At 43.7% G+C, this 26,368-nt stretch overlaps 1 protein-coding gene across 8 annotated transcripts in view; it reads right to left on the bottom strand.

Moving 5' to 3' along the window:
- The window catches only part of RIMBP2 (RIMS binding protein 2), a 494,858-nt gene that overhangs the window by 41,032 nt on the left and 427,458 nt on the right, over positions 1–26,368 (bottom strand). For all 8 annotated transcript variants that reach the window (XM_089775164.1, XM_089775165.1, XM_089775167.1 and 5 more), the window contains 4 exons: positions 14,792–14,943; positions 13,949–14,416; positions 9,305–9,454; positions 4,132–4,290 (listed from right to left, as the gene is read on the bottom strand). In XM_089775164.1, coding sequence (XP_089631290.1) covers positions 4,132–4,290; positions 9,305–9,454; positions 13,949–14,416; positions 14,792–14,943 — 929 coding nt within the window. The remainder of the gene's footprint in view (positions 1–4,131; positions 4,291–9,304; positions 9,455–13,948; positions 14,417–14,791; positions 14,944–26,368) is intronic.

The raw sequence follows: 26,368 nt of genomic DNA, 5'->3' as shown, positions 1-26,368 counted from the left end.
GCACACAACATTGTTATAATCTGTGCTCCTTCTACATTGGATTAAAAGGCTGATGTGCAAGAGCAGTTAGCAAAACTATCTTATCTCAGGAGACCATCTTGGCTACAACAGTTTTGTGACCCATTGAGACAGTGGGCCATTCATGTGGCCTACTCACTAGCCTAGTGAGTGAGTTATACCAATGGTTACAAGATCCCTATGGCTACATCTATATTGGCATGATCTTGCGCAAGAACTCTTTTGTGGAAGAGTTCTTGTGCAAAATCTCTTCCAGAAGAGAGCATCTACACTGGCATGTGCTTTTGCGCAAGAGCAACCATGCCCGTGTCAACACTCTCTTGCACAAGAAAACTCTTGTTGCCTGTCTACACTTGCCTCTTGCGCAAGAGCAGTTGCGCAAGAGGGCTTATTCCTGAGTGGGAGCATCAGAGTTCTTGCGCAAGAAGCATTGATTTCATACATTAGAACGTCAGTGTACTTGTGCAAGAACTCGCGGCCAGTGTAGACAGGCAACAAGTTTTTGCACAAGAGCAGCCACTTTTGTGCAAGATCGCGCCAATGTAGACACAGCCTATGTGTTTACATAAGAGTATTAAATGTTTGTTAGTAACATGATATTTTGGTTGTGGGAAGAACCACCTGTAGGTTTTTGTATAGTTTCAGTGATACGGCTTGTTAAAGAAGGAGCATCTTAACATAGTAGAAGTATGCACATAAGAGGCAGTTACTGTATGTCATATTACACAAAATAGAAATTCTATGTTGGGAAAGTTTAGTGTTTGCATTGTGTTTTCTAATTAGATGAATACAATCATCTTGTAGGTTGAATTTTCCTATGCAGTATTTGGAGACCTCATTCCTGACATATGTTTGCCATCATTTTCTATGGCTCCAGAAGCTCATTCGTGATTGTGACACCAAGATTAAGGACTATGCCCTTTATCCAGGATATTGGGAATCCATATTGCAGTGAATAAAATTCCTCTCATCCTTTACTAGCATGCGCTAGAAGGCTTCCGGGGCGGGAGGGGAGGTAATTCCAAAACGGCCAGAAATATAGAGAGGATGTTCACAGAATATTTCATAGGATCATCGAGCTAGAAAAGAACACAGAAAGTCATCAAGTCCAGTCCCCTGCCCAAGGCAGGACCAGTCCCAATGAAATCAACCCAGCCAGGGCTTGTCAAGCCAAGTCTTAAAAACCTCTAGGGATGGAGATTCCACTACCTCCCTAGATAACCCATTCCAGTACTTCACCACCCTCCTGGTAAAATAGTTTTCCCTAATATCCAACCTAGACCTCCCCCACTGTAACTTGAGACCATCGTTCCTTGTTCTGCCATCCGTCACTACTGTGAACAGCCTTTCTCCATCCTCTTTGGAACCTCCCTTCAGGAAGTTGAAGGCTGCTATCAAATCCCCCCTCACTCTTCTCGTCTGCACACTAAATAAGCCCAAATCCCTCAGCCTCTCCTCATAGGTCATGTGCTCTAGCCCCCTAATCATAAAATCATAGAACACTAGGATTAGAAGGGACCTCGAGAGGTCATCGAGTTCAGTCCCCTTCCTTCATGGCAGGATCAAGTACTGTCTAGACTATCCCCGATAGACATTTATTTAACCTACTCTTAAATATCTCCAAAGATAGAGATTCCACAACCTCCCTAGGCTATTTATTCCAGTGTTTAACTACTCTTGACAGTTAGGAACTTTTTCCTAATGTCCAACATAAACCTCCCTTGCTGCAGTTTAAGTCCATTGCTTCTTGTTCTATCCTCAGAGGCCAAGATGAACAAGTTTTCTCCCTCCTCCTTATGACACTCTCTTAGATACCTGAAAACTGCTATCATGTCCCCCCTCAATCTTCTCTTTTCTAAACTAAACAAACCCAGTTCTTTAAGCCTTGCTTTATAGGTCATGTTCTCTAGACCTTTAATCATTTTTGTTGCTCTTCTCTGGACCCTCTACAATTTTTCCACATTGTTATTGAAATGCGGTGCCCAGAACTAGACACAATGCACCAACTGAGGCCTAACCTGCGCAGAGTAGAGTGGAAGAAGGACTTCTCGTGTCTTGCTCACAACACACCTGTTAATGGATCCCAGAATCATGTTTGCTTTTTTTGCAACAGCATCACACTGTTGACTCATATTTAGCTTTCGTCCACTATAACCCCTAGATCCCTTTCTGCCGTACTCCTTTCTAGACAGTCGCTTTCTATTCTGTATGTGTGAAAATGATTGTTCCTTCGTAAGTGGAGCACTTTGCATTTGTCTTTATTAAACTTCATCCTGTTTACCTCAAACCATTTCTCCAATGTGTCCAGATCATTTTGAATCATGACCCTATGCTCCGAAGCAGTTGCAATCCCTCCCAACTTGGTATTATCTGCAAACTTAATAAGTGTACTTTCTATGCCAATATCTAAATTGTTGAAGATATTGAACAGACCCCTGCGGAACCCCACTTGTTATACCTTTCCAGTAGGATTGAGAACCATTAATAGCTACTCTCTGAGTACAGTTATCCAGCCAGTTATGCACCCACCTTACAGTATCCCCATCTAAGTTGTATTTTCCTAGTTTATTGATAATATCATGCGAGACTGTATCAAATGCCTTACTAAAGTCTAGGTATACCACATCCACCACTTCTCTCTTATCCACAAGACTCATTATCCTATCAAAGAAAGTTACCAGATTGGTTTGTCATGATTTGTTCTTTACAAATCCATGCTGGCTGTTTTCTATCACCTTACCACCTTCCAGGTGTTTGCAGATGATTTCCTTAATTATTTGCTCCATTATCTTCCCTGGAACAGAAGTTAAACTAACTGGTCTATAATTTCCTGAGTTGTTCTTATTTCCATTTTTATAGATGGGCACTGTATTTGCCCTTTTCCAGTCTTCTGGAATCTCTCCTGTCTCCCATGATTTTCCAAAGATGATAGCTAGAGGCTCAGATACCTCCTCTATCAGCTCCTTGAGTATTCTAGGGTGCATTTTATGATGCCCTGGTGACTTGCAGGCATCTAAGTTTTCTAGGTGATTTTTAACTTGTTCTTTGTTTTTATTTTGTCGTCTTAACCTACCCCCTTCCCACTAGCATTTACTATGTTAGGCATGCCTTCATCAGACTTCTCGGTGAAGACTGAAAAAAATAAGTCATTTTGGTTATTCTTTGTTGGACCCTCTTCAGTGTGTCCATATCCTTTCTATAGTGGGGGGCCCAGAACTGGATGCAATACTCCAGATGTGGCCTCGCCAGTGCCGAATAAAGGGGAATAGTCACTTATCTAGATCTGCTGGCAGTGCTCCTTCTACTGCAACCTAATATACCATTCTCCTTCTTGGCTACAAGGGCACACTGTTGACTCATATCCCACTTCTCATCCACTATAACCCCCAGGTCCTTTTCTGCCAAACTGCTACTTAGCCATTCAGTCCCCAGCCTGTAACAATGCTTGGGATTCTTCCGTCCTAAGTGCAGAACTCTACACTTGTCCTTGTTGAAGCTCATCAGATTTCTTTTTGCCCAATCACCTACTACAGGGGTGGGCAAAAGGTCCTCCGTGGGCTAGATCTGGCCCACCAAGCATATGGATCTGGCCAATTACAGCCTGGGGGAGGGGGAGCACCCGAAGCCGCCTCCTGCTTTTCCCTGCAATGTATCTACTTCTCTTCCTAGATTAGTGTCATCCACAATCTTGCTGAGGGTGCAATTTATCCTACATCCAGGTCATTAATACATTTGAATACAAAAATGTGTGTGTACGTAAATGCAAACGTATGCGCACATCAGAAGTTCTCTCAGGGTCTGAATGCTAATCTAATGTAGTGCAGCACAGTTGGAAGGAAAGACTGCCCTCCTGCAAATTTGAAGCAAAACACATAATTTCCTAATAGCCCAAGGACAGTCTTCATTATATGAAGCTCTTGGCTAATACCAGAGAATTAAGAGGACTCCATAAGGGGGACTCTACATGATGAATACCAGAACTGGTCAGCGAACTGTAGAGTCTTTAGCAGATAAACAAAGTGATAGCGTCAAGGAAGGAAGGAAGGGAAGGAAATGAATTAATTAAGTTTGCCCTTCTCTGAAGTGTAAGTCCTCCTTTTCAGTCACTCTTACCTTGAGTGTGTTGTGTGATGTAACACTGACTCGCCTTCTTCCTCCATCCTCAAGTTGCATCTCTGAGTACAGCTCTTCTTCATCTTCTTCCATGATATCAGACAAGTCAGAGCCCCTGCTGCTCTCTGTGTTATACTCCTCGCCGTGGCTGTAGTGTGGCTATTAGACGGAATGGAAAGAAAAAAGACTGCTGTGTTTAAAATCCAAAGTGACAGTGCGCCCACAAATGAGGGGCATGGCAGCAACTGGCAGCTTGAATATTGCAGTCATACCTTGTGTAAAGCCACACTAATCTGGTGCAAATTTCTGTAACCATCAAGGTTATGTCTACACTATGGTTTTTTGGGGGGGGGAGGGATACCAGAGGTATCCCGGAAAAACACTGCTGCATCCAAGGAATGTGTCTGCTCTTACACTTTTCTTTGTGGAAGAGTAGACATACTCTTTCGGAAGCCCTGTCTTCCTCATTTCATGATGAAGAATGGCTCTTGCGAAAGAGGAGGCTTTTCCGAAATTTGGCACAATATAGACAGGCCAAATTTCAGAAAAGCCTCTTCCAAAAAAATTATCAGAAGGCGCAATTTGCATACCTTTTCCCAATACGTCAGTGTAGTGCAGACATAGCCCAAGCAGCTAGATAATATACAGAGCTTTATTATTGTGATCATATTAAGATCCAGAAATCTTGGCTTGAGGACCTACAATGGGCACCATTACACTTGCATGTCTACTGCACTATAAATTGCACAAGGCTCTGATTAAAAAAGCCCCCTTGATTTTCAGAGGCCCTACATCTGTCAGTGGATTTCCTGATCATTTGGTGAAGGGTCTAGTTAATATAATTAATTCTAATTTGCACATCAGCTACTCTTCATTGTTATATCTGATGTTTGCTATATCTTACACTAAACCTTACATGATTTCAACAGCACCAGTTAGTTCTTACATAATGTTTCTATATTGTACATTTTCACTAGATGATGAGGGTCAATGAATTAATTCACTTTGGTATTCTAATATCCTTCTACAGTTAGTTCCACTAAATTAAGTTGTCTGTGCTTTCAGCTAGGTGGAATGGATAGCTGGTGTTACATTTAATAATTTTGGTAAATTCTTCTTTTCTGTTACTGGTGTCATGATTTATAGCCAGACTCCAGATAACAAACCAAAGTTTACCGTGATTCTACATCTATGGGTAGAGTTTTAAAACGAAGCATCTAATCTGTACAAAATCACACTTTGGAATAAGATCTTTAAGCAGTTTCATCGGCTTGTACAATCAATCATGCTGAACCCACTTGAAAAATATGTGCCCAAAAATTTCGCATGTGCACTGTGTAAAAACTAAAATGCAAATCTCATTGTAGCAGATAACATATCTGCCTATCCTGTAGGTGTGCTGTTCCCTCTCTCAAAATGAGGAAAAAAGTACAGATCTTTATAGACAATTTAAGTCTGAAGCATAGAAATTAAAGATAGGGATAGGTCCAAACAGAAATTTCACATTGAATATACTTGACATTTGAAATGTGGCTCCAAATCTGAATTTAAATCCATGAGACAGATCTTCTTCTGGTGTATTCCAGTGCACACTGGTTTATGCTAGATAAAGATCTAGCCCCCCATCTCTGTAATAGGCCAGACCAAAGGTTAGGATCCAAATAGCGATAGTGAACTACATAGCTCAGTCCCACCTTTAGCATCAAGGGAGCAGTACTATACATTGTAGAGACAATTTCCAGGAGTACACCTATCTGCAGGGCTCGACAAATAACGTGGCAAGTAGATTACAACCCGGAAGAGCTGGGTTCGGGCGATCTGCACATGCGCAGATCGCCAGACAGCGCAGCTGGCGAGCAGGGCTCGCTGCAGTTCGGCGAGCCCTGCCTATCTGCAGCAGAAAAATAATTTTTGGAGAATAAATTACTGAAATACTAGACTCCCAAGGAGCAGAAGTTACTGTATTTGCCCAGAAGAAATACTAAAGAGGAAATAATTTTCATAGACAAGAATCAGTTCCTATAATTCCATAATGAATTGTCAATAAACTGCTGTAAAATTCCAGAAATGAAATGTCTGCATAAAGCAATTGCTCTGAAGTGACAATGTGCTCACTTTCCAAATATTACAGCAGACTTGCACACACTTTATCCCTAGACAATGGTATAAGAGATCTTATTGTGTATTTCTGCAGCATGTCTCAGATGTATGAGATGTTTATTAATGCTAAAATCCTTCTTTCATTACATATGGGAGCCAGCTTGGCCGAGCAGATCAGGCAATGGCCTTGGAGACAGAAAGCTATTATTCTATTTCCAATAGTGCTGCTGATCTACTGTATGACTTTGGCAAGTTACTTCTGCTCTAGGACCCTCTACATCCCCTATTGTTAAATGCAGATAATGATGCTTACTTTCCATTGTAAAATACTTTGTGATTTGTGTATAGAAGATAAGTATTGTTATTATTCAGGACCATGATAGCCAGCCCCTTTACAAACACTCTATTGCTTTGCTATCCAAAGGATTGGGTTAAAATCCATAGATCCTTTCAATTTCCCTCAGCTGCATGGACAGGAGGGATAATTTTAAGAAAGTAATGCTCCATGATTTAATGCTTTCAGTTCATTGATGAAATGACAGACTCCCAGAGTTTGTTCAGGTGCTCTCACTCTCAGCCACACTATTCCAATGGTGTCTTGAGTCCAATTTCAGTGAAACAAACCTTGTTCTCAGTTAGCCCTGCCAAACAAGGGAGTTCGTCAGGGGCTGCAGCAGTGTTCCTAAGATCCACACTTGTGATAGCGTATAGATTATCCAAGGTTTGGCCCTGCTTCCTGTGCCTTTCTACTTAGAACTCAGAATGGTTAATCTTTTTCATCCTCCCTGCCAGAGGACGTTGTGAAGGCCAGGACTTCCAACATGATTAAAAAAAGAACTAGATACATTCATGGAGTTTAGGTCCATCAATGGCTATTAGCCTGGATGGGTAAGGGATGTTGTCATTTTCCTCTGTTAGCTAGAAACTGGGAATGGGTAACGGGGCTGAATCATTTGATTGCATGTTCTGTCCATTCCCTCTGCAGAACCTGGCATTGGCCACTTTTGGAAGACAGGATACTGGGCTAGATGGACCTTTGGTCTGACTTGGAATGGCCATTCTTATGGTCAAAGTTGTTATTGCAAGAGCAAAGCTTCACAGCTACATAGCAGGCTCTTTGCTGCTTATCTGCTGTCACTTTAATAACAGAGGAGTCTATTAAACACACACCAATTATTTAATGAAAATCTTCTAATTGATGTGTTAGAATTTACTAAGATGACATGTAATGCAATCAGCTCAAATTTATGTAAGCAAAAATTATGCCATTACATTCTTTGTTGGCAATTAATTTGTTACAAAATATTGAAGAATCTAAGTGATATATAATAAGATATTGCTTTTTGTAATTTAAATATACTTTTTAAAAAAAAAAATCATTGTGTTTGAGACCCTCCCCCCCCATCCTGGAAATACACATGCACACCCTTAACAGTAGTTAGACTTTAAAATAATAATTTCTTTATTCAAAATCACACAGGAAGTCTGTGGCAGATCCAGTGACTAGTTTGATTTTCAAGGGATGCAATCTATTTAATCACAAATGAAATTTTAAAAAAATCCATAAAGTATGTTAACACAGTTATAGAAAGGGACTATAGCTGTCATCTCCATTAATAGCATTTTAATCTGTATTTGTGATTGCCACTCCCTTCATTCTTTCCTTCCTCCCTCTTCCCCTCCCTCCAAATTTGTTTTTAACATCATCTAATGGAAAGATGTAAATGTAACCATATTTGTAACTTGTGTGTAGGTCTGCGTAGAATTTCAATATGCTTGGGTCAGGCCTGCCAACAGAGTGAGCCATGGGGCAGTTGCTCCAGGGCCCAGTGATTCAAAGAGGCCACCATTGCTGTTATTGCGGCCGTAGTAGTGGCTGGAGTCCCTGGGTCCCTTTGAATCATCACTAGAGCACTGAACCAGGTGCTCACTAGAGCACTGAACCAGGTGCTCTGCATGACTTAGAGGATTGTGGAGGACACAGCATGGTTGGCTGGCCCTGCTTCTTCCACTCAAGGCTTCACCCATTCCAGGGGCATGGAGCCAGCCTTGTCTCACCTTGCCCTGTGGCCCCTGATGGCTGTTGGTCCCCCTGACTTGTGTAATCATAACATAATACTAAAACTTGTAAAACAGACTACACTTTGCATTTGTGAATGTCTGCGTGGTCCTTCTCTGTGGTCTTTGTGTGTTCCTAGAGACTCTAAATCTGAAGTAAGTAGCAGACATGTTTCTCTGTTAGGCCTGAAATTGTAGCCTGCTAGTGAAACTTGCATTACAAAACTCACTTTAAATAAATTAATAGGCTGCACAGCTCTAATTATGTCCAATATCAGAACTCGGAGCATTCTGCCAACAAGGTACTGTATCATGCGGAAAAAAAAATCTAGCTATTTTTTTATGCTGCTGTAATAAGAGGTACAGCTCACTTGAAAGTAAACAGTTAAATTGTCCTGTCATGCTTTCAGTAGGATGAGGCTGAAGACTGGGATTAGGAAATTCTTCTGACAGCATCTTCCTCTCTGCTGCGTGCATGCCTGGAACAGTGTGTTAGCTTCCTTGCTTGTTTAGGTGACATATCATGGCTTTTAAATGACACACACTTCCAAGCTTTTTTCTGTCTCAAAGCATGTTAATATAGGTAAACATAAAGCACAATAATAGTCTTTATACTGAGCAAAAGTGCTTTCAACTTCTAGGAGGCAGTATAGTGCTATAGAAGTAGAACAGCCTATTCAGCTAACTGCTTACAAGTCTTCCTGCTTAGCCACAGAGCATTTTGGTTTGACAGTCAGCAGAATGACAATGCTCTGGTTAATGTGTTGAGCTTCATAAAATATTTTCAAAAATATTCCACACCTGGGATAGCTCAGTGTTTTGGGCACTGGCCTGCTAAACCCAAGGTTGTGAGTTTAATCCTTGATGGGGCCATCTGAGGCAAAATCTGTCAGGGTTGGTACTTGGTCCTGCCGTGAAGGCAGGGAACTGGACTTGGCCTCTCAAGGTCCTTTCCAGTTCTATGAGATAGGTATAGCTCCATATATTATTACCATAGTGAGGTCACACGCATTACCTGCTTTCCAAGCTCTGAGCCTTTTAGGAAATCATCAACTGAAGCCCCTCTCCTTTTAATGCTGGGAGAATCGTAGCCATCTTCTTCCTCATCTGAATTTGCATAATGTGCCATATTACTCCGTTCGCTAAACACACTCCTCCGCTCCATCTGGCAAAACATCAATATGGTAAATAAAAGCAGGCACCCCCTTTCATTGCCATAGTTTCCAGCAAATCAAGGAAGAGATGTTAATATTCCAGGTCTGCTGCCTCTATGACACCTAACAAGATAATTAAATATACCCAGGGCTTAAGCTCAAATGACAGACTTCTGCTTCCTTTAACTCATAGGCCTTACACTGTGGCATGTACCTCTCTGTGCTAGAATTCCATCACATTTCAAAAGTTAGGCGAGCGCAGCCTGCGAGAGTACTTGGATGGGTAATCTCTAAAGAATGCCTGGAAGTTACAGGAAGTGGTGTGAGCTCTTTGAATCATGAATGAAAAAAAAGACAGCATGGTTTCAGAAAAGACATAAAATCAGAGTGCCTTCCTGAAGATGCTGTATTTAATGGTGGCCATTACTAGTCAGTGGCTCAACTCCTGTGAGTTAGGACTAAGTGTAGAACAATACAGGCAGTCCCCGACTTACGCGGATCCGACTTACGTCGGATCCGCACTTACGAACGGGGCTTTCTCGCCCTGGAAGTCGGGGCGAGAAAGCCCCGTTCGTAAGCTGCTCCTGTGCCCCTGGTCTGCTGGAGACCGTCTCCAGCAGACCAGGGGCACCGGGCGGGTTCCCGCGCTTCTGAGGCTTTGCCAGAGCAAAGCCTCAGAGGCGCGGGGAACCGCCGCTGCTGCCGCTTCAATCTGGGTGCCTGTGGTCTGCTGGGGACCGTCCCCAGCAGACCACAGGCTCCTGGACTGAAGCCGCAGCCGCGTGGGGTCCCTGTATCTCCTTTTCCATGTGCCACTTTACTAAAAAGTGCAGAAATTTGCATCCACAGAATACTCATTGTTGAGCAGGCCAGAAGGGGTTTCTTCTAATTTCCATTAAATTCTTTCCTTAATCTGTTTCTGGGGATCCCACAGGAGTCCCATTGGTCAAAATTGCCTAGGCAATGCACAGATAGTGAAAGTCAGCTCTAGGCACAATGTTTGTGCACTTCACTTAAACGTTCTTATGAAGATGCAAGCATTGTGCTGACCTTCTACAACAAGAGTAAAATTCACTATTAATCACTAGAACCTATTGACCACAAGCCTCCTTATTCCACACCATCCAACCCTCTGAGTAGATGTACATGGCGGCACCAGTGACTTACACCATTGCCGCCTAATAGATAGGAGACTTTCCCTTACTGGAGACTATGTACCATAGGTATTGCTGGCAGAACCTGGTTTACCTCAGAGTGAATGTAGCACTGAACTTCTGTCCAGTTCCCTGCACCCAACCTTTTAAGATCTACTAAATACTAGCCTATACATGATTTTGTATGTCAAGTGATTTTGCAAAAACTCTCAGTCCCTTTCCCTAAAACTGATGTCATTCTCTCGCTGATCACCATTGCTCCAACTCTTCTACACTAATTCCAGTAGCCTTCCAAAATATGTTCTCTTGTGCTCCCTTAATACATGTTTTTGTGCCCAGGTTATCAGACCCTTTTTTCCAATGTGTCATTTGCCTTTTAGAAGACCAGCTGGACTGTAATTGGTCTCCCAACTTGCTTGTCCCTATATAATTGGGTTTGGTGTTTTTATTTTCCTTCCCACCCTCTTGAGAATTTAAATTTAGACTAGAATCTCATTCTCATGAGCTGAGATAAGCTGTCCCATTAGGTAAGGCTTGTGCACTTTGTTTTGATAAACCAAGGAAGAGGATGCTAATCAATGTATATTGGTCTAGGTGGCTTTTCTCATGTTGCATTCATTTTGTAACATTCAAAGGTGTCTTTTATCTAGGGAATAAATACCATGAACAGGTTTTTTCAGTATTGTATATAGCAGGTTAAATAAGAGAAATCAAAATATTCCATGTTACATGAATCAATGGGCTAACTTGACTTACACCTCAATCTTTCAGGCAAGTGCTTTTATGGACCTGAAGAGCTCCACTAAGGTCAATAGGATTGTGTTCTCATGGGCTAAGCTATGCCCATGCAAAAATACTTGCAAAAGCAGAATCTTAGTTTGGTCACCTATTTCAGTATGCAATCTTCAACTGCCCTCCTAGTTGTTAGGGCTCCCTTTAGGGAAAGCACTGAAGTCCAAATTTTCAAGATATTCAGGTACCTGAGGTGCCTAAAAATCTGAAAATTAAGCACATGCTCAACTTTTCTTTTATGGGCACAGTTTCATCTTTTGTCTTCTTTGAAATGCTCTTCTGGAAGAGATGGATGTAAGCATACATTTCAGTGCTTTGCAGGATTGGAGCTTATAATACTTAATCCATCCCACTTCAGGGAACCTGTCTCTTCCCAATCCCATACTTCTCCTTTGCAGCTCTGCTTTGTGGAACAGCCTCTAGGTGAAATCTCTATCACTGAGGGTACATCTGGAAATAGGTACCCCACATCTTTTAAATGTACCTGTTATTTCAAAATATTTTTCGAAAGAATGGGCTTGCTATTTTGGCATCCCTGTAACCCTTGTTCCACGAGGCTTAAGGGATATGTCAAAATAGCGTGATATTTCAAAATTTGGCACTGTGTAGACATTTCAAAATTTCAGCTAAGCTATTTTGAAATACATTTGAAATAAGATACACAATCGTATTTCAAGTTTAGGGTACTATGTAAACACACCCTGCCTGTCCATAGCTTTCATGATGTCATAAAAAAAATTAAACCTCTTTCCCCTGAACTTTATATATTCACTTTACTCACTCCCTGCTGTTAATTATTGCTTTAATTAGGAAACTCATTTCATTACCTAAAGCATTTGTGGGCATAGATTGCTCCAAAGACCTTCCAGCACTGTATCACTTTAACTATTCATCAAGACAAAGCCACTATACACTAGCACTCCATACACCTCCACTATTTCTGACATTGTTCCCTGGGGAATTTGGATGGGACTGTCATGTGTGTAAATAAAGCACAGCATGATAGTCAAGCACAGTTATGCCTTGACGTATCACACCCATGTGCTAATAATTTAATTAGGTCACAGGGAATTTCAAGCAAGGTTATTAATAGTAAACTATATAACTCTGAGTATCACCTGACTTTTTAAAAGCTAGTCTTTTAAAGCCCCATGTACAAAATAGGAAACAATCAAATGTTTTTAGGGACGTTTTTGGTGGATTTATTTTTGAGACTGTCTAGTTCATCTGTACTGGGCATTGCCCTAACACTGCCAGGAAAATTAATTTAAGGGCAAGGTGAAAGCAACAGCTAAAGGATACCTGTCCTATCTCACTCTACAAGGGTATGCTTGTTATCAGTCTTTGAGATGTGCATGTTGATTCAGCCCTTTATGTGGAGGGTAGATGTTTACTTCAGATATGCTGTTACACAAAAGCCAAATTCTGCCCACAGAAGTAACAAGCAGATGAGATAGGTTAGTGAAAGAAATCTGCTAGCCTTTGGCATTACAGCTCTTCAGCTGGTTTCTAATGAAATGAATCATCATCCCTTTGCACTCACAGGAACAAAGTGTTCTGCACTACCTATTCACATCTGGCATTGTCTGATATGTCAGTGATGATGTAACAAGCCCTACATGTGTGGTATTTACAGTTGTAGGGATGTAACAAGGGATGGTAGATATCGCCTCTCACTACCCTCCCTCTTAGAAGCTGCATTCAACCAGACTTCTCTTGATGTCTGTTCCAGGGCCTTAACTCTCTGGGACTAATTTGCAGTCAGACTCAGGTCCACAGCAAACTGACTCAGACTGTAGCCAACCCAGTTATTTCTGTGAATGAAGGCCCTACACCTTTGCAACCTGCTGTCTGATATGTGAGGCCAGAGAACTCAGCATTAGTGACCTTCAAGGGCTTAGCAGAAAACAGCTTTTTGTTGGTCATTTTGTTGGCATTTTTCTCGTTACAGACCAGCTGGCTCTGGAGGCTTAATATTTTGTTGTTTGTTTTAACTGAAAGGAGCCCAAGTGACATTGTATGGAGAGCCATCCAAATGTTTAACCTAACTGGCCAAAAATAAGTCCAATTTTTAAAAAATATATTTCCATTTCTAATCATCTGTGGGTTAATCGAAAAGCAATCAAAGGATAGCATGTTACAGTATCTCTGAGTATTATGGTAAGAGTATACCTTCAGACATCATGGATTGATTCTGTTCATGGTTTATATTACTGTTGAATTTATAACTGGTTTATAAAAGGTTTAATCAATTAAGTAAGCTTTACATTTCATAGATTTCATTCACATAAGATTCTGTGTACAGATGTGATGTTCTTGGTGTTGTAAGCCCACCAGTAGAAAGTGTTATAGTTGTAAGATGTAGTTATAAATAACCTACTGCCCTATAAGGTCTCTGTAACAATCAATTAACTTTTTATTAATCAATTATTAACTCTTTATAAAGTATTTATAAATGGAACCCTAATACAGAACGTAACCTACTTTTTAAACCTCCCTTTTCCTCCCTAAACGATTTGCAACTAAGTCACTATGTGAGTAAGAAAGAGTTTGTCTTACCCTGTTGTTCTCTGCAACCCGCTGGGCAGCTTCTCTCGCCATTGCTTTTGCAACAGTATTTGTGACGGGGGTGCCTTGTGGCTGTGGGAGAATTCGATTAGGCGAGGGAGATCTCCTTCCATGAAGTGGGCTGTGAAAGTTGGGGGCAGGAGGCTCCAACGTGTGTCCAGGAATTGGGGATGCTGAACGAGTCTGCTCCCATGACTCATCCATTTTTAAATGCGGACCTAAATGTTCATCTTTGGTATCTGGGGCCCCGGCACTTGCTAATGGCTTAGATTTGGGAGCAGTCCTAAGGTGAGGGATTGGAGGCACCAGTAGATCAGGTGGAATGGCAGCAACAGAAGAGTCCACAGATTCCCCTTGTGCAGAAAGTGTTCTCACGGTAACTTCCTTAGCTTCTACATTTCGTATTCTCATTAGCTCCACTAAAGTATTCTCTGCTGTTGGAAACATCGCCTCTGCCACCTGAACACACAAACAAGCCATTAAAAGTGTAAAAAAATCTTTTCCTCCCATTGCCACTTTAAAAGGATTCATATGTTTTTGCAAAGTGTTGCTCATGGTAAAAAAGGCTGCAATATAATAATAATGATAATTTGCACCAATCAGCTGTAACACTTTAGCTAAGCTTGCCTGAACAGTTACTACTTCTTGATGAGTTTACATAAACTAGAGGGACTCCATAGCCCACTTACAAACTGGGCAAACAATGAAGTAACAAAATAGCTGCAGTGAAACGCAGATCAACTCAGCAAACCTTGACTTGCTGCCTTTACCTGTTAATCTAACTGCACATCTGTAGCTGTGATCGATGCAACAAGCAAAAGAAAGCTTACTTACTATTTGACCCTTTGCATAAACACCATAGCCAGTAACATTTGCTCCATTAGAGGTCCCTGTGGATGTAAGAGTGGGTGGTTTCCAGGACACCTGTATAGTAGCTGGTGTGGACCCAGCATCTATGGTAATATCTTGAGGTGGAGCTGGAGGACCTAGAAGAACAGAAGTCTTGTTTACTATTAATTCTTTTCGGTTTCGTGCTTTAAACTAGACTGAATACTGCAAGATCTGCTACGATTCTTTAGGACTGTGGTCTTTTCATCAGTCTGTCTGCATATGGGACAGATACTATTTTATAAATATCTAACAGGGCTAACTGTCTTCACACCCTGAACTGTGGGAACTGTCAGATTCAGTTCCAAACTTCGTACTGAGTTCATTACCCAGAGATGCATTCCTTGCTTCTTTTGATAATTGTTAGGATCAAATCCATCACCTTTTAATCCCTGGATCTCAAAGCACTTTGACAAAGGAGAGCTACCTATCACTAGCCCTGTTTTACAGAAGGGAAAACTGAACCACCAAGATGTGACCCGACTTACCCATGATCCTAAAGTAGATCAGTCATGGATCCACTAATTGAACTTCGGGTGCTGCCTCTCAGTTTAGTGACCTAACTACCATATTCTGATCCCTTTGTTTCTTATCCTGTACCTTTCTCTCCCCCTAGCTAGCTCTTGTATAAACGCTTCAATTGTTCTGAGTGTGGAGAGATGTAAATATAAAAGATGGGAGGAGAATTGTCAAATTAGTATGGAAACCTTTTACAAATGATACAGACTACTTTGGGCCATGCCTCTGAGACAGATCAGTATATAACATTTTTGGGAGCTGATTTTGAAATTTCAAAACATCGCCAGTAGAAGACACATAGGAGGAGGAGTTTGTGGTTGAGAATGAACCAGGCTCTTTGCAGACTAGAATTTTCTAAAGTATTCACTAAGCACAACAAAATGACAATGAAACAGGCCCATTTCAGTCATGGTATCAACCAATGAAGCTAATGCACAGCTGTTCCCTCATCCCACCCCTCCTAGCCCTTTGCAAGATCAGCAGGAAATTGGTGTTAGTTTAATTACCAACAGAAACTCACCCAGGTGATTTGCACTAATGTTTATGGTACATCAAAATCTCAGAGTTACAAACACCTCAGGAATGGGGGTTATTTATAATTCTGAAGTGTTCAGAACGCTGAACAAAACATGGCTGTGTCTACACTGGCGCGATCTTGCGCCAAAGCGGCCGCTCTTGCGCAAAAACTTGCTGCCTGTCTAAACTGGCCGTGTGTTCTTGCACAAGTAAACTGACGTTCTAATGTATAAAATCAGGGCTTCTTGTGCAAGAACTCTGATGCTCCCTCTCAGGAATAAGCCCTCTTGCACAACTGTTCTTGCGCAAGAGGCCAGTGTAGACAGGCAAGATGAATTTCTTGCGCAAGAAAGCCCTATGGTTAAAAGGGCCATCAGAGCTTTCTTGCACAAGAGAGCGTCTACACTGGCATGGATGCTCTTGCGCAAAAGCACATCTCTTGCACAAAAGCACATGCCAGTGTAGACGCTCTCTTCTGGCAGAGTTTTTGCACAAGAACTCTTCCTCAAAAGAGTTCTTGTGCAAGAAGCTGCCAGTGTAGACGTAGTCTCTGGTTGTACTTTCAAAAGTTTACAACTGGCTTCATAAAGCTTTGAAACTTTACTATGTAGAACAAAAATGCTGCCCCCCTTTTTAGCAGTATATGTTTAAACAGTATTATATGATAGTTGCTTTTTTTTGTCTCTGCTGATGCCTGATTGCATACTTCCAGTTCCAAATGAGGTGTGCAGTCAACTGGTCAGTTTGTAACTGTGGTGTTAGTAACTCTGAGGCTCTACTGTACATTACAGCATGCTCTTTGTTCTGCCTCAGAGACATGTGGAAGGCTGCTGTAAGGAAGGGCTGGGATAGTGCCCATATTAGACACTATCTTACTGCAAATGGGTTACCTAGGGAGGTGGTGGAGTCTCCATCCCTAGAGGTTTTTAAGTCTCAGCTTGACAAAGCCCTGGTTGGGTTGATTTAGTTGGGATTGGTCCTGCTGTGGCAGGGGGCTGGACTTGATGACCTTCTGAGGTCTCTTCCAGGTGTATGATTCTATAAATATTATTGATTTCTTTTCTACTAAGTGGGTAGAGTGGGAGGGCTATGAAGGAGGAAGACAAGAAAACATTTCAAGCCAGCTTTTACATGAAACTCAGAATGTACCAAGCACTGTATCAAATTATTTCTTGCTGAGGAAAAACACAATGCAGGGATCTATTACCTGCAGAAATCCCTTGAGAAATACACTACAGAATACAGCTCCATCTTAAAAATATGTGTTCTACTTATAGTCATTTTATTATGCAGAGAATTTTTAGTATTACCTGCCATATTGGACACAATTCTGGTTTCATTGGTAGAGAGAGTAGTAGTACCAAGGAATGCAGAAGTCCAAAAGACAACACGAGTCAAGAGACATTCAGAATGCCGGTCAAATCCAAAGAGATGGTGCTATGGCTTTAAAAAGCATGGAATTGACCATGGCAGGAGATGGACTTTAGCTACCCCTTGTGAGGGGCTATGTATAGATAGGGGATAGAGGATGAAAGAGGCCAGCTGAAGCTTGCTGTTTGCTTTTCTTGAGTGCAAGAGAAATGTTAACACTCCCCGGGCCCAGAAGGGGCTTTCTGATTTAGAGCATGGTCCCTCCATGCGGAATGAAGCTGTTGCTACACCTCAAAAAGTAGGCGAAAGATTCACCCCTGAATCTACTTCCACAGAGACGTGGTGCCTGTCCAAATGCTTCTCACCTCCCTGATAAAATAGCTCTGCATCTTCCTAGCCTTAAACTTGTGTGAGACAGTCAGAAGTGCCATACTCTTTTGCACGCTTTGCAAAGAGGCCATAAAAATCAGCATAACTTTCATTTACTCCACTAGTGCAGCGTGAAGGGGGCCTTGTATAAATAAGAATTAGGCTGAAGGCCTCCGCTCTGCACTGGAAAAAAATTAAACCAAACCTCACCCTTTCAAGGCATTTAAAATACATTAATCTGCTAGCATGTTCAGTATGTCCCTAATTAAAACACATTATTGAACTGCCTGTAAATTGTCTTATGTTGGTTGGAAACTGAAAGTAAACTATCTTGGAGATTATTAATTCATGTTTATTTCATATAGCCTGTTATTTTAATTCACCTGACAGATCCCAGTGAGTTTATCATGTTAAAAAGCTTTCAAAGCAGGAGTCACCTTGGCCACTCCTATCTCTCTGGAACTGCTGGTGCAGCTGAGCAGTTGCCGATTTTTTTTTATTTTTTATTGTTTTGCCATAGAACTTAAGGCACTCAATTTCAATTAATTGATTCAGGATAACACAAGAACCAACACATATTGTTATTGTGTACATTCATTTTTAGAGAAAAGAAAAATGATAAAACATGGGTCTTCAGAAACTGCTAGAAGGCAATAAGGTCAATGTTACCAAATTTTATCCATTAGACAGCATCCGTGCACACCAAAGCCATTTTGTTACTGTTCAGGTCATTATAGGCAGAAGGGGGCTTTATTTAGGTAAGGTTACAGAGAACTAAACAGCCCCTTACTTCACCCTCCTCATGTAAAAATAAATATGGTGTAATCTAAGCTGTGTTTTCAGTCAGCCTAGTGTTTCTCTGACTACATCTGGGATTGTTTGTAGTGCTTCTGTGAGCAAAGTCCAAGTACAAGATAACCTTCCAGTTTGTGGGAAACCACGTCTAGGGAAAGAAGAGATGGATAGGAATTTTTAAGCTGAAAGAGGCTCTGGCTATTTCAGACCTTTCAATGTGTATCAATTCCTTATGACTCAGCCAGAAAGGCAAAAAAATGTCCAGTTTTCATGTCAGTCCATCACAACTCAAAGAACTTGTTGAGACTTGTACTATTAATAACAAAGACACTTTCCATGCCGGCAGCAGGCAATCACGAAACCTGAGTCTTAACTGTCTACTTTGTAGGGCTTCGTCTTCAACTGCAAATAGAATCATAATTGCCGTGTTTGTCAAAGGCTGAGGAACATGTGGTTAATTTATAATGAGACAATCACCTCAGCCAAGTATTTTAATAATCCCACAGGCCCTAACAGAAAAGCCACAGCATTGACTGCTCCGGGTTCTTCTTTCAAGAGGAGCACTTATAACTCCAGACGAAGTTTGTATGAAATAGGTGTGCCCAGTCCATGAAAATGAGACTGCTAGTCACCACCACAATGTGTAAAACTCTCCACAGATTAAACTGCAGTGTGCAGCTCCCTCTCTCCAGCCCTCAGAGCTGTGTGGAGTACAAGCGTGGTGCTCTGGCAGTGATTTAAAGGGCCCATGGCTCTGGCTGCCACCGTAGTAGCAGCAGCTGGAAGCCCTGAGCTCCTTTGAATCACCTGACCCCAGGGCAATTGCTACCTCCTGTTACCCTCCTCTACCCCTCCCAGCAAGCCTGCATATCACCTCTTAACTGTCTCTGCTCTAAATTAAATGGTCCCAATCCTTTTAAACTCTTTTCACACAGACATCTTTCCACATCTCCACTGTCCAGCTATGTCTACACTGGCATGATCTTGCGCAAGAACTCTTTTGCGGAAGAGTTCTTGTGCAAAACTCTTTCAGATGAGAGCATCTACACTGGCATGTGCATTTGCACAAGAGATGTGCTTTTGTGCAAGAGCATCCATGCCAGTGTAGACAATCTCTTGTGCAAGAAAGCTCTGATGGCCCTTTTAATCATAGGGCTTTCTTGCACAAGAAATTCATGTTGCCTGTCTACACTGGCCTCTTGCGCAAGAACAGTTGCACAAGAGAGCTTATTTCTGAGTGGGAGCATCAGAGTTCTTGCGCAAGAAGCACTGATTTAATACATTAGAACATCAGTGTACTTGTGCAAGAACTCGTGGCCAGTGTAGACAGGCAGGCAGCAAGTTTTTGCACAAAAGTGGTTGCTTTTGCACAAGATCGCACCAATGTAGACACAGCCTCCATCTCTGGATCTCTATCATGGACACTTCCTTGGCATTGTCTCTCTCTCTCTCCCTCTAATCTCATTCAGAAGTTTCTCCTTCCCTATTAATTAACTAGCACCTTTCTTTAGCTACTAAGGGTATGTTTTCACTACAGAGTTTTGTTGGAAAAACAGCCATTTTTCCAACAAAACCTGAGTTACATCCACACTGTAATCACATTTTTTTAAAGTAAATTGAAAGAACAGAGGAGTTTTTCAGGCATTGGTAATCCTCTTTCGCTGATATAAAAGCCTTTCTCCAAAAGAGCTCTTTCAGAAAAAAGTGTGTGTGGACAGAGAGGAGGGTTTTCTTCGGAAGAAGAGGCCTCCAGGAAATAACACAGATGCCCTGGTGGACACTCCATCCATACTAATCATAACGCTATAGTTCCTGTCTCCTGCCAGCTCTTAAGTCACTCTGGACAAGCTTTGTGGCAGGAAGCCAGACTGAGAGCAGCACAGACCACGTGGTTCTGCCTGCCTACCTCATGGTCCCTCTGGGAGGGTCCTTGGACCCCTGGGCCTGCTCCCTGCAAGGTCCAGCCTCAAGCCCCCAGATACCTTCCTGACCCATGCAGAGAGCAGGCCCAGGGGTCCCAGGACTCACCCAGAGGGACCATGAGGTGGGCACTGTCCAGGTCTAGAGAGGAGATCCTGTCCCTTTTCGAGTTGTGAAGAGAGAATCTCCACTCCAAGTGGTGGAATGCTGATATATCTGAGTGCATGGCCGAGTTACTGGTGTAGTGTGGACACCCACCATGGACCTTGGAATAGGTCCAGAGTAAGGTAAAGGCGCTCTGCCAGGGATACATCAGGGCCAGAGAGTGCAATTCGTACTGAGGGGCAGGACCCCACACCTGCCCCCATTACTAGGAGCTCCACCAGATTCTGGGGAGTGGGGAATCCATCTCCCCACCCTTTGTGGTGGACTCCAGCCTCGAGACCTCTTTCGTCACGGTCACGGCAAGGGAGGAGGGAGAGGAAATAGACACCATCATCCTGTCCCGGGAGCCAGTGCTTATCAGCCAGGATATCTTGCAGGCCTCATCTGATGCTGGGGAGGGATCTTCAAGTGAGTGCTCTGTCACACACACAGGATGAGGGAGGTGGGCACAGAAGGGGTGGGGTGCAAGCATCACTAGGGCTGCTCACGCTGGATATTGTGCTACAGTCCATTGTTAGTATGTGCAGCGTGGACTCAGCAGGCAGCTACTGAACATGGGTGGGATTCTGCTGCCATGCTCAGAGGAAGACACGTATGTCCAGCTCCATTTGGGCCCTCCCAGCACCTGCCATTGCTGGAAGCAGGCTAGCCACAAGGGCAGAGGCATGACCCCACACACCTCGAGAAGTGATGCACACAGCACGCGGGTATGCCTGCACGGGCAAGGCACCACCCACTCCCACAGGCAGCTCTCTGAGCCGCAGGTGTATGTGCAGATAGCAAGGAGGGCCAGGCTGTTCCCAGCTCCTCTGCTGCCCACAGATCCCACTGTGGCTGGATCCTTCCTTTGCCTGCTTGTCTGTGGGCTGGGGGGTGGGGAGGGAAGTGGGCAGCATGGTTCTCTGGGCACCTCGAGGCCCCTGCGAGGCAGTGCCTGCTGCAAGGCCTTGCTCCCGGGACATCCGCCTCCTCTGGCCTAAGGACTGTTGGTTGCTGCTCACAGAAGAGGGCATGGCCTCAGGGACAGTGTCTGTATAGATGACTGACTGCCTTGCCCTCTTTCTGTTCTCTACAGCCAGACCAGTTGGGACTGAGGGGTCCTAAGGAGCCATGGTCCAGGAAGACCTCATGCACCAGCATGTCAGCATCCTGTGCGACATGCAGCAGACCGTGGCGCAGAAGATACGCAAGGATGCTGAGTGGCGGAACTGTGCCTGGGACCAGCTCATGTAGCGACTTGATAGCAAGTGTACCATCATGAGAGAAATGATGTTGGGGAGCCCCTGGGGCTGGCATCTGCCTCCCACTCTAGGAGGAAGGCCTCCTCCTTCCTCTCCACAGTGTTGTGCAGGACACAACATGCGGTGATCACTTCATGGATATTGTGCTCCCCCACGTCAAGGTAGGTCAGCAGGCACCTGAACCGTGCCTTGAGGCGGCCAAAGGCCCACTCAACCTGGATTCTGGTCCTGTTCAGGCAGCCATTAAATTGCTCCCTACTGGGGTCCAGATGTCCAGTATAAGGTTTCATAAGCCATAGCATCAGGGATAAGCCACGTCTCTCATGATGCACAATGGCATCTGTACATCCCCAACTGAAAATTCACGGTGGGGAAAGAATGTACCTGCCTCCAGCTTTCTGTACAGGCTAGAGTTCTGAAACACATGGGCATCGTGTGCCCTGCCCGACCACCTGACAAAAGCATCCATGAACGTCCACAGTGGTCAACCAGGGCCTGCAGCACCATAGAAAAGTAGCCCTTGCGATTTATGTATTGGGCTGCCTGATGCTCTGGTGCACAGTTTGGAATATGGGTTCCATCTATGGTTCCAGCACAGTTTGAGAACCTCAGGGCAGCAAATCCAGCCACGATTGGGTCCAGATCTCCCAGACGGATGACTGTGCGCAACAGGATGGAATTGATGGCCCTCACAACCTGCAGAAGGAGACAAACAAGCACACAAAACAGAGAATAAGAGAGGGAGTGCCTGAGCCCTTGGGCAGTACCTGATCCCCTCCCATTCTCTCCCCCCCAAACTCTCCAGGAGCCACCCCCATGAAGCTCCTCCCCCCCCCCCCGCACCAGGGCTGTGTGAGGGTGGGACTGCAGAACCTCCCAGGGATGGGGCTTCCCCTCCACTCCATCTCCCACACCTCCCAACCCCTCCTTTCCCAAGGGTCCCCCTTTCCCAGGACACTCTCTCCCCGCCTTCCCCCGCCCGTGCAAGGACTGCAGCCCGAGAGTGCCTTACTTGCATGAGGAGGGCCTCGACAGTTGATTTCCCCATGCCAAACTGGTTGCCCAGCAACCGGTAGCTGTTTGGGGTGGTGTGCTTCTGGATGGCACTCGCTTCTCCAGGGAGATGGCAGGCTGCAGGTGTGTGTTGCATCTCCAGAGGGTGGGGGCAATCCAGGCACATAGCTCCAAAAAGATGGCCTTCTGCATGCAGAAGTGTTGGAGTCATTGTTGGTCATCCCACCACTCTATGACCAACTGGTTCCACCAGTCCGAACTGGTGTCGAGCCTCCAGAAACGCCTCTCCACTGGGGGGTATATTGTCAGAGTGGAGCAGCTGCACCCAGAGAGAGGGTCCCAAGAATAAGCTGGGGGTTCAGCTCAGTTAGGAACAGGAAGGCAGCTGGCACAAAGTGCTGCAAAAAACTGCAGCATGGCTGTGTGGGGCTATCACATGCCCAGGGGCAGCTCCGGCTCTATGGCACCAAGAGAAAAGTTGTGGCATCCAAAAAAGCAAGGCAACCACAGCAGGCACTGTAAGAGCTTTTCTGTCCCTCAAAAATGCAGGCAAGCATGCATCAGAATCAGAGAAACTGCTGTCCAGAGGGGTCCCTTTGAGTGCATGTCTCTGCAAGGTTCCCGCATCAGCACTTGGAAGCCACGAGTGACCTAAAGCCCTGGCTGAAGTGGTTCTGGGTGGCCTTTTATGTGTGGAAGATAACGAGCCGTCACTCTGCATTATGTTTAAGCAACAAGTTGCCAGAGGCAGTTTATTCGAGCAATATTGCAAGGGAAGACAGCAAAAACGGTTCTTCAAATACAAAACAATTAAAAGCCAATATATATATACCTTTCTATTACATATAACATTAAACAATTACTTCCCTGCCCACTCAGTTCCCATCGGACACTTCTTATCTCAAGGTTCTCACTGAGGTAAGCATTCTACTCTTATCAATGTGAGAGAGACAGAGAGGCGAACACAGCGTCTCTTCTAGCTCTTGCGTTAGCAGGAGTCAGAGTGAACCAGACTCTTGCTCTGCTACTGACAAACCCTGAAATGGCCACCCAAATCCCCTTTCCCTTAGTCCTGCTTCCACATATGCGAGAGAGCATCCAATCAGTCTGTACGCTCTCTTTCAAAAGCAGATCACTTTTTTGATGTCTGGTATTTATAAGGCTCTTGCCCTCTCTTGCTCTAGAAGGTGACTGGTCACCTTGTTCATCTTGCTAAGAATTCACATACACATTCTTTTTCCTTTTTAGGACAAGTTGTTCCTCCCATGATTGAGACAGGACAGTACTTCAAAGGCTTTCCAAACTTCAAAGAAAGTAACCCCCTCTGTTCACTGGTGAGCACTTTTGAAGTCCTTTGAAAAATGCCAGCACGAGTGTTAACAGTTAGTTGCCTGTGGCCATGTATACCATGCTTCACTTTGCCTGGTCTACTCAAACTGACATTCACTAAGGCAACCACTAGATCCGGTGACTCCCACTCACCCATATGTATTTTTCTTCAAAACAACACAACAACAACATGCCCTTCAGACAAACCACGTTTATTCCTTTCTCAGCATCTTTTAAAATAATCTTTGAAATAGCTTCCTTAACATTGTAAATCATAAGGCTATGGTTAGGTTGGGAACAGTCCTGGGTCACAGAGTAAATCAGTACATAGAAGACAGTAAGAACTGTGAGAGATCTGACTTTCTTTTTTCCATCTCTGTTCTCCTCATGCTTTTACCTGGGTTTTAGGTGCAGGGAAACATGGTGGCTTACTGCTGGTAACTCCTGCAAGAAAAATAATAGGGAACATGCTGTAATTTTAACTTTCCACCCTTTATTTCATAGACATCTCTTCCTCTGTTTCAATGTTTATAATGCTGAAATTTAAGAACCAAATTGTTAGTTGATCATTGTGGGAAATTTTACTTCAGAAATTGACAAAGATTTGCAACAATGCCCCTGGTTGGGTCATCTGGTGTGACTGACCCTGGGACACCTGATTGTAAAGCGTGAGGTTTTTGCTGCTAGTTAGCTCCTGCATAGTAGCTGCCTGAAATCACTATATATGATGTAATTAGTAGGGGGGGAGACTAAAAGCCACAGTGGCTTAGAGCAGGTTATCAGCACTTAGCATAGTGAATATCTGGTGAGGCTTTTCACGAGAGATGTCTCTTAGGTGCAGAAAGGTAGGTGAATTGTGATGAGGCCCCCTAGTCACTAATCCTAGACCTGATCCTAATCCCATTAATTGACTTTAAGTGATGCTAGGCAGGATCAGCCCCCGTGAACTAAAGTGCATATAATTTCAGAGATGTTGGCAGCTTTTTAAAGCAAAATTGGACAATTAGATGAAATGCACAAACCTTCCATTCTGACAGGTTTCACTTTGTTGCAAATATTCCACACAGCCCTAAGTGTCATGCCAAGTTCCTTCCCCTTGCTGCAATTTACTCTCCTGTGTTGTTGAAAATGCCATACTCACAGGCACCATCATAACACACTTATTTGGCTAGGTTTTTGTAGCATTTGGGACTGAGAAATTGTCTCTGAGACTCTTCCATGCATAATATCCCTGTATTGAGTCAAGTTGGCCTCCTGTTGACCCAGAAGGGGAAACAATCCCTAAGATCCCTTGGTAGGCAGTGCCAGAGCAACTCAGCCTCACCCACCAGAAACTGAAAGGTGGGGCTAGAAGTATAAAAGGAGAAGCTCAGAGCTCAATTGGAGCCCAGCAGTTAAGCCAGCCAGACATTCCATCTGACCTCCCAAGGAGGAAGGCCCAGCTGCCATGCCTGAGAAGGGAGAACTGGCCTGGGCTGCCAGGGCCCTTGCTGGACCCAGGAGACTGGATTAGGCCACCTGGGTCACTGCCAGGCCCACAAGACTAGCCAGTTAATCCACCTCCCTCCATCAGTTGTTAGGTCAATGAAAGAATTCTTCTTTTGACCCAGTGCTGTCTAAACCAGCTATGTCTTTTAGGGGGATGGACTTCACAACCAATGAGAGGCATATCTACACCAATGTCAGTTTTCAATATAGATCAGCTCTTAGACAAATTCCTATCCTTAGTAATGGTAGGAAAGTTTCCAGGATTTGGACCTGTACTATTAAGCAGCACACAGATAATGCTATGAGACTGTCTTGAACTAACAAAGCAAAACAATTCAGAGTTGAACTTAAAATAATGTCTGCACTAATAGGATTTGTGACGTATTGTCCCTTTGGGAATGTATGGCTGTGCTATTAACAGTAATGTCAATGGAATTTATATTTGATGATACTTAGAGGCAGAAATCCCTTGCCAATATGATGCCATGATATGGTCCATAGTATGCTGTTATAGTCAGCCAGAAAGCATAATATTTTGCTGCATCTTTTCCCATGGGAGTTGCATAATAAGCCAATGTGGGGTAGAAAGTGACTCCACAAGGGGAGCTGACAGCTCACATCCAGGGTCCTTGAAGAGCCACTCACTCCCATGGGGATAAATTACATGGGGCTGCAGCTGGCTAGTTTTCCAGGCCAGCAGCAGAGGGTCCCCAGCAGTCATGGAGGAAAAGAGGTGAAGAGCAGACCCTAGTCCCCTCCTGCACCTCCTGTTAGTGTCCCCCCGCTTCTAGGTTGT

The sequence above is a fragment of the Pelodiscus sinensis genome, chromosome Z (assembly GCF_052426305.1).
Source record: "Pelodiscus sinensis isolate ZL-2025 chromosome Z, ASM5242630v1, whole genome shotgun sequence".
NCBI lineage: Eukaryota > Metazoa > Chordata > Testudines > Trionychidae > Pelodiscus > Pelodiscus sinensis.
This window is presented reverse-complemented; position numbering and strand designations above follow the sequence as displayed.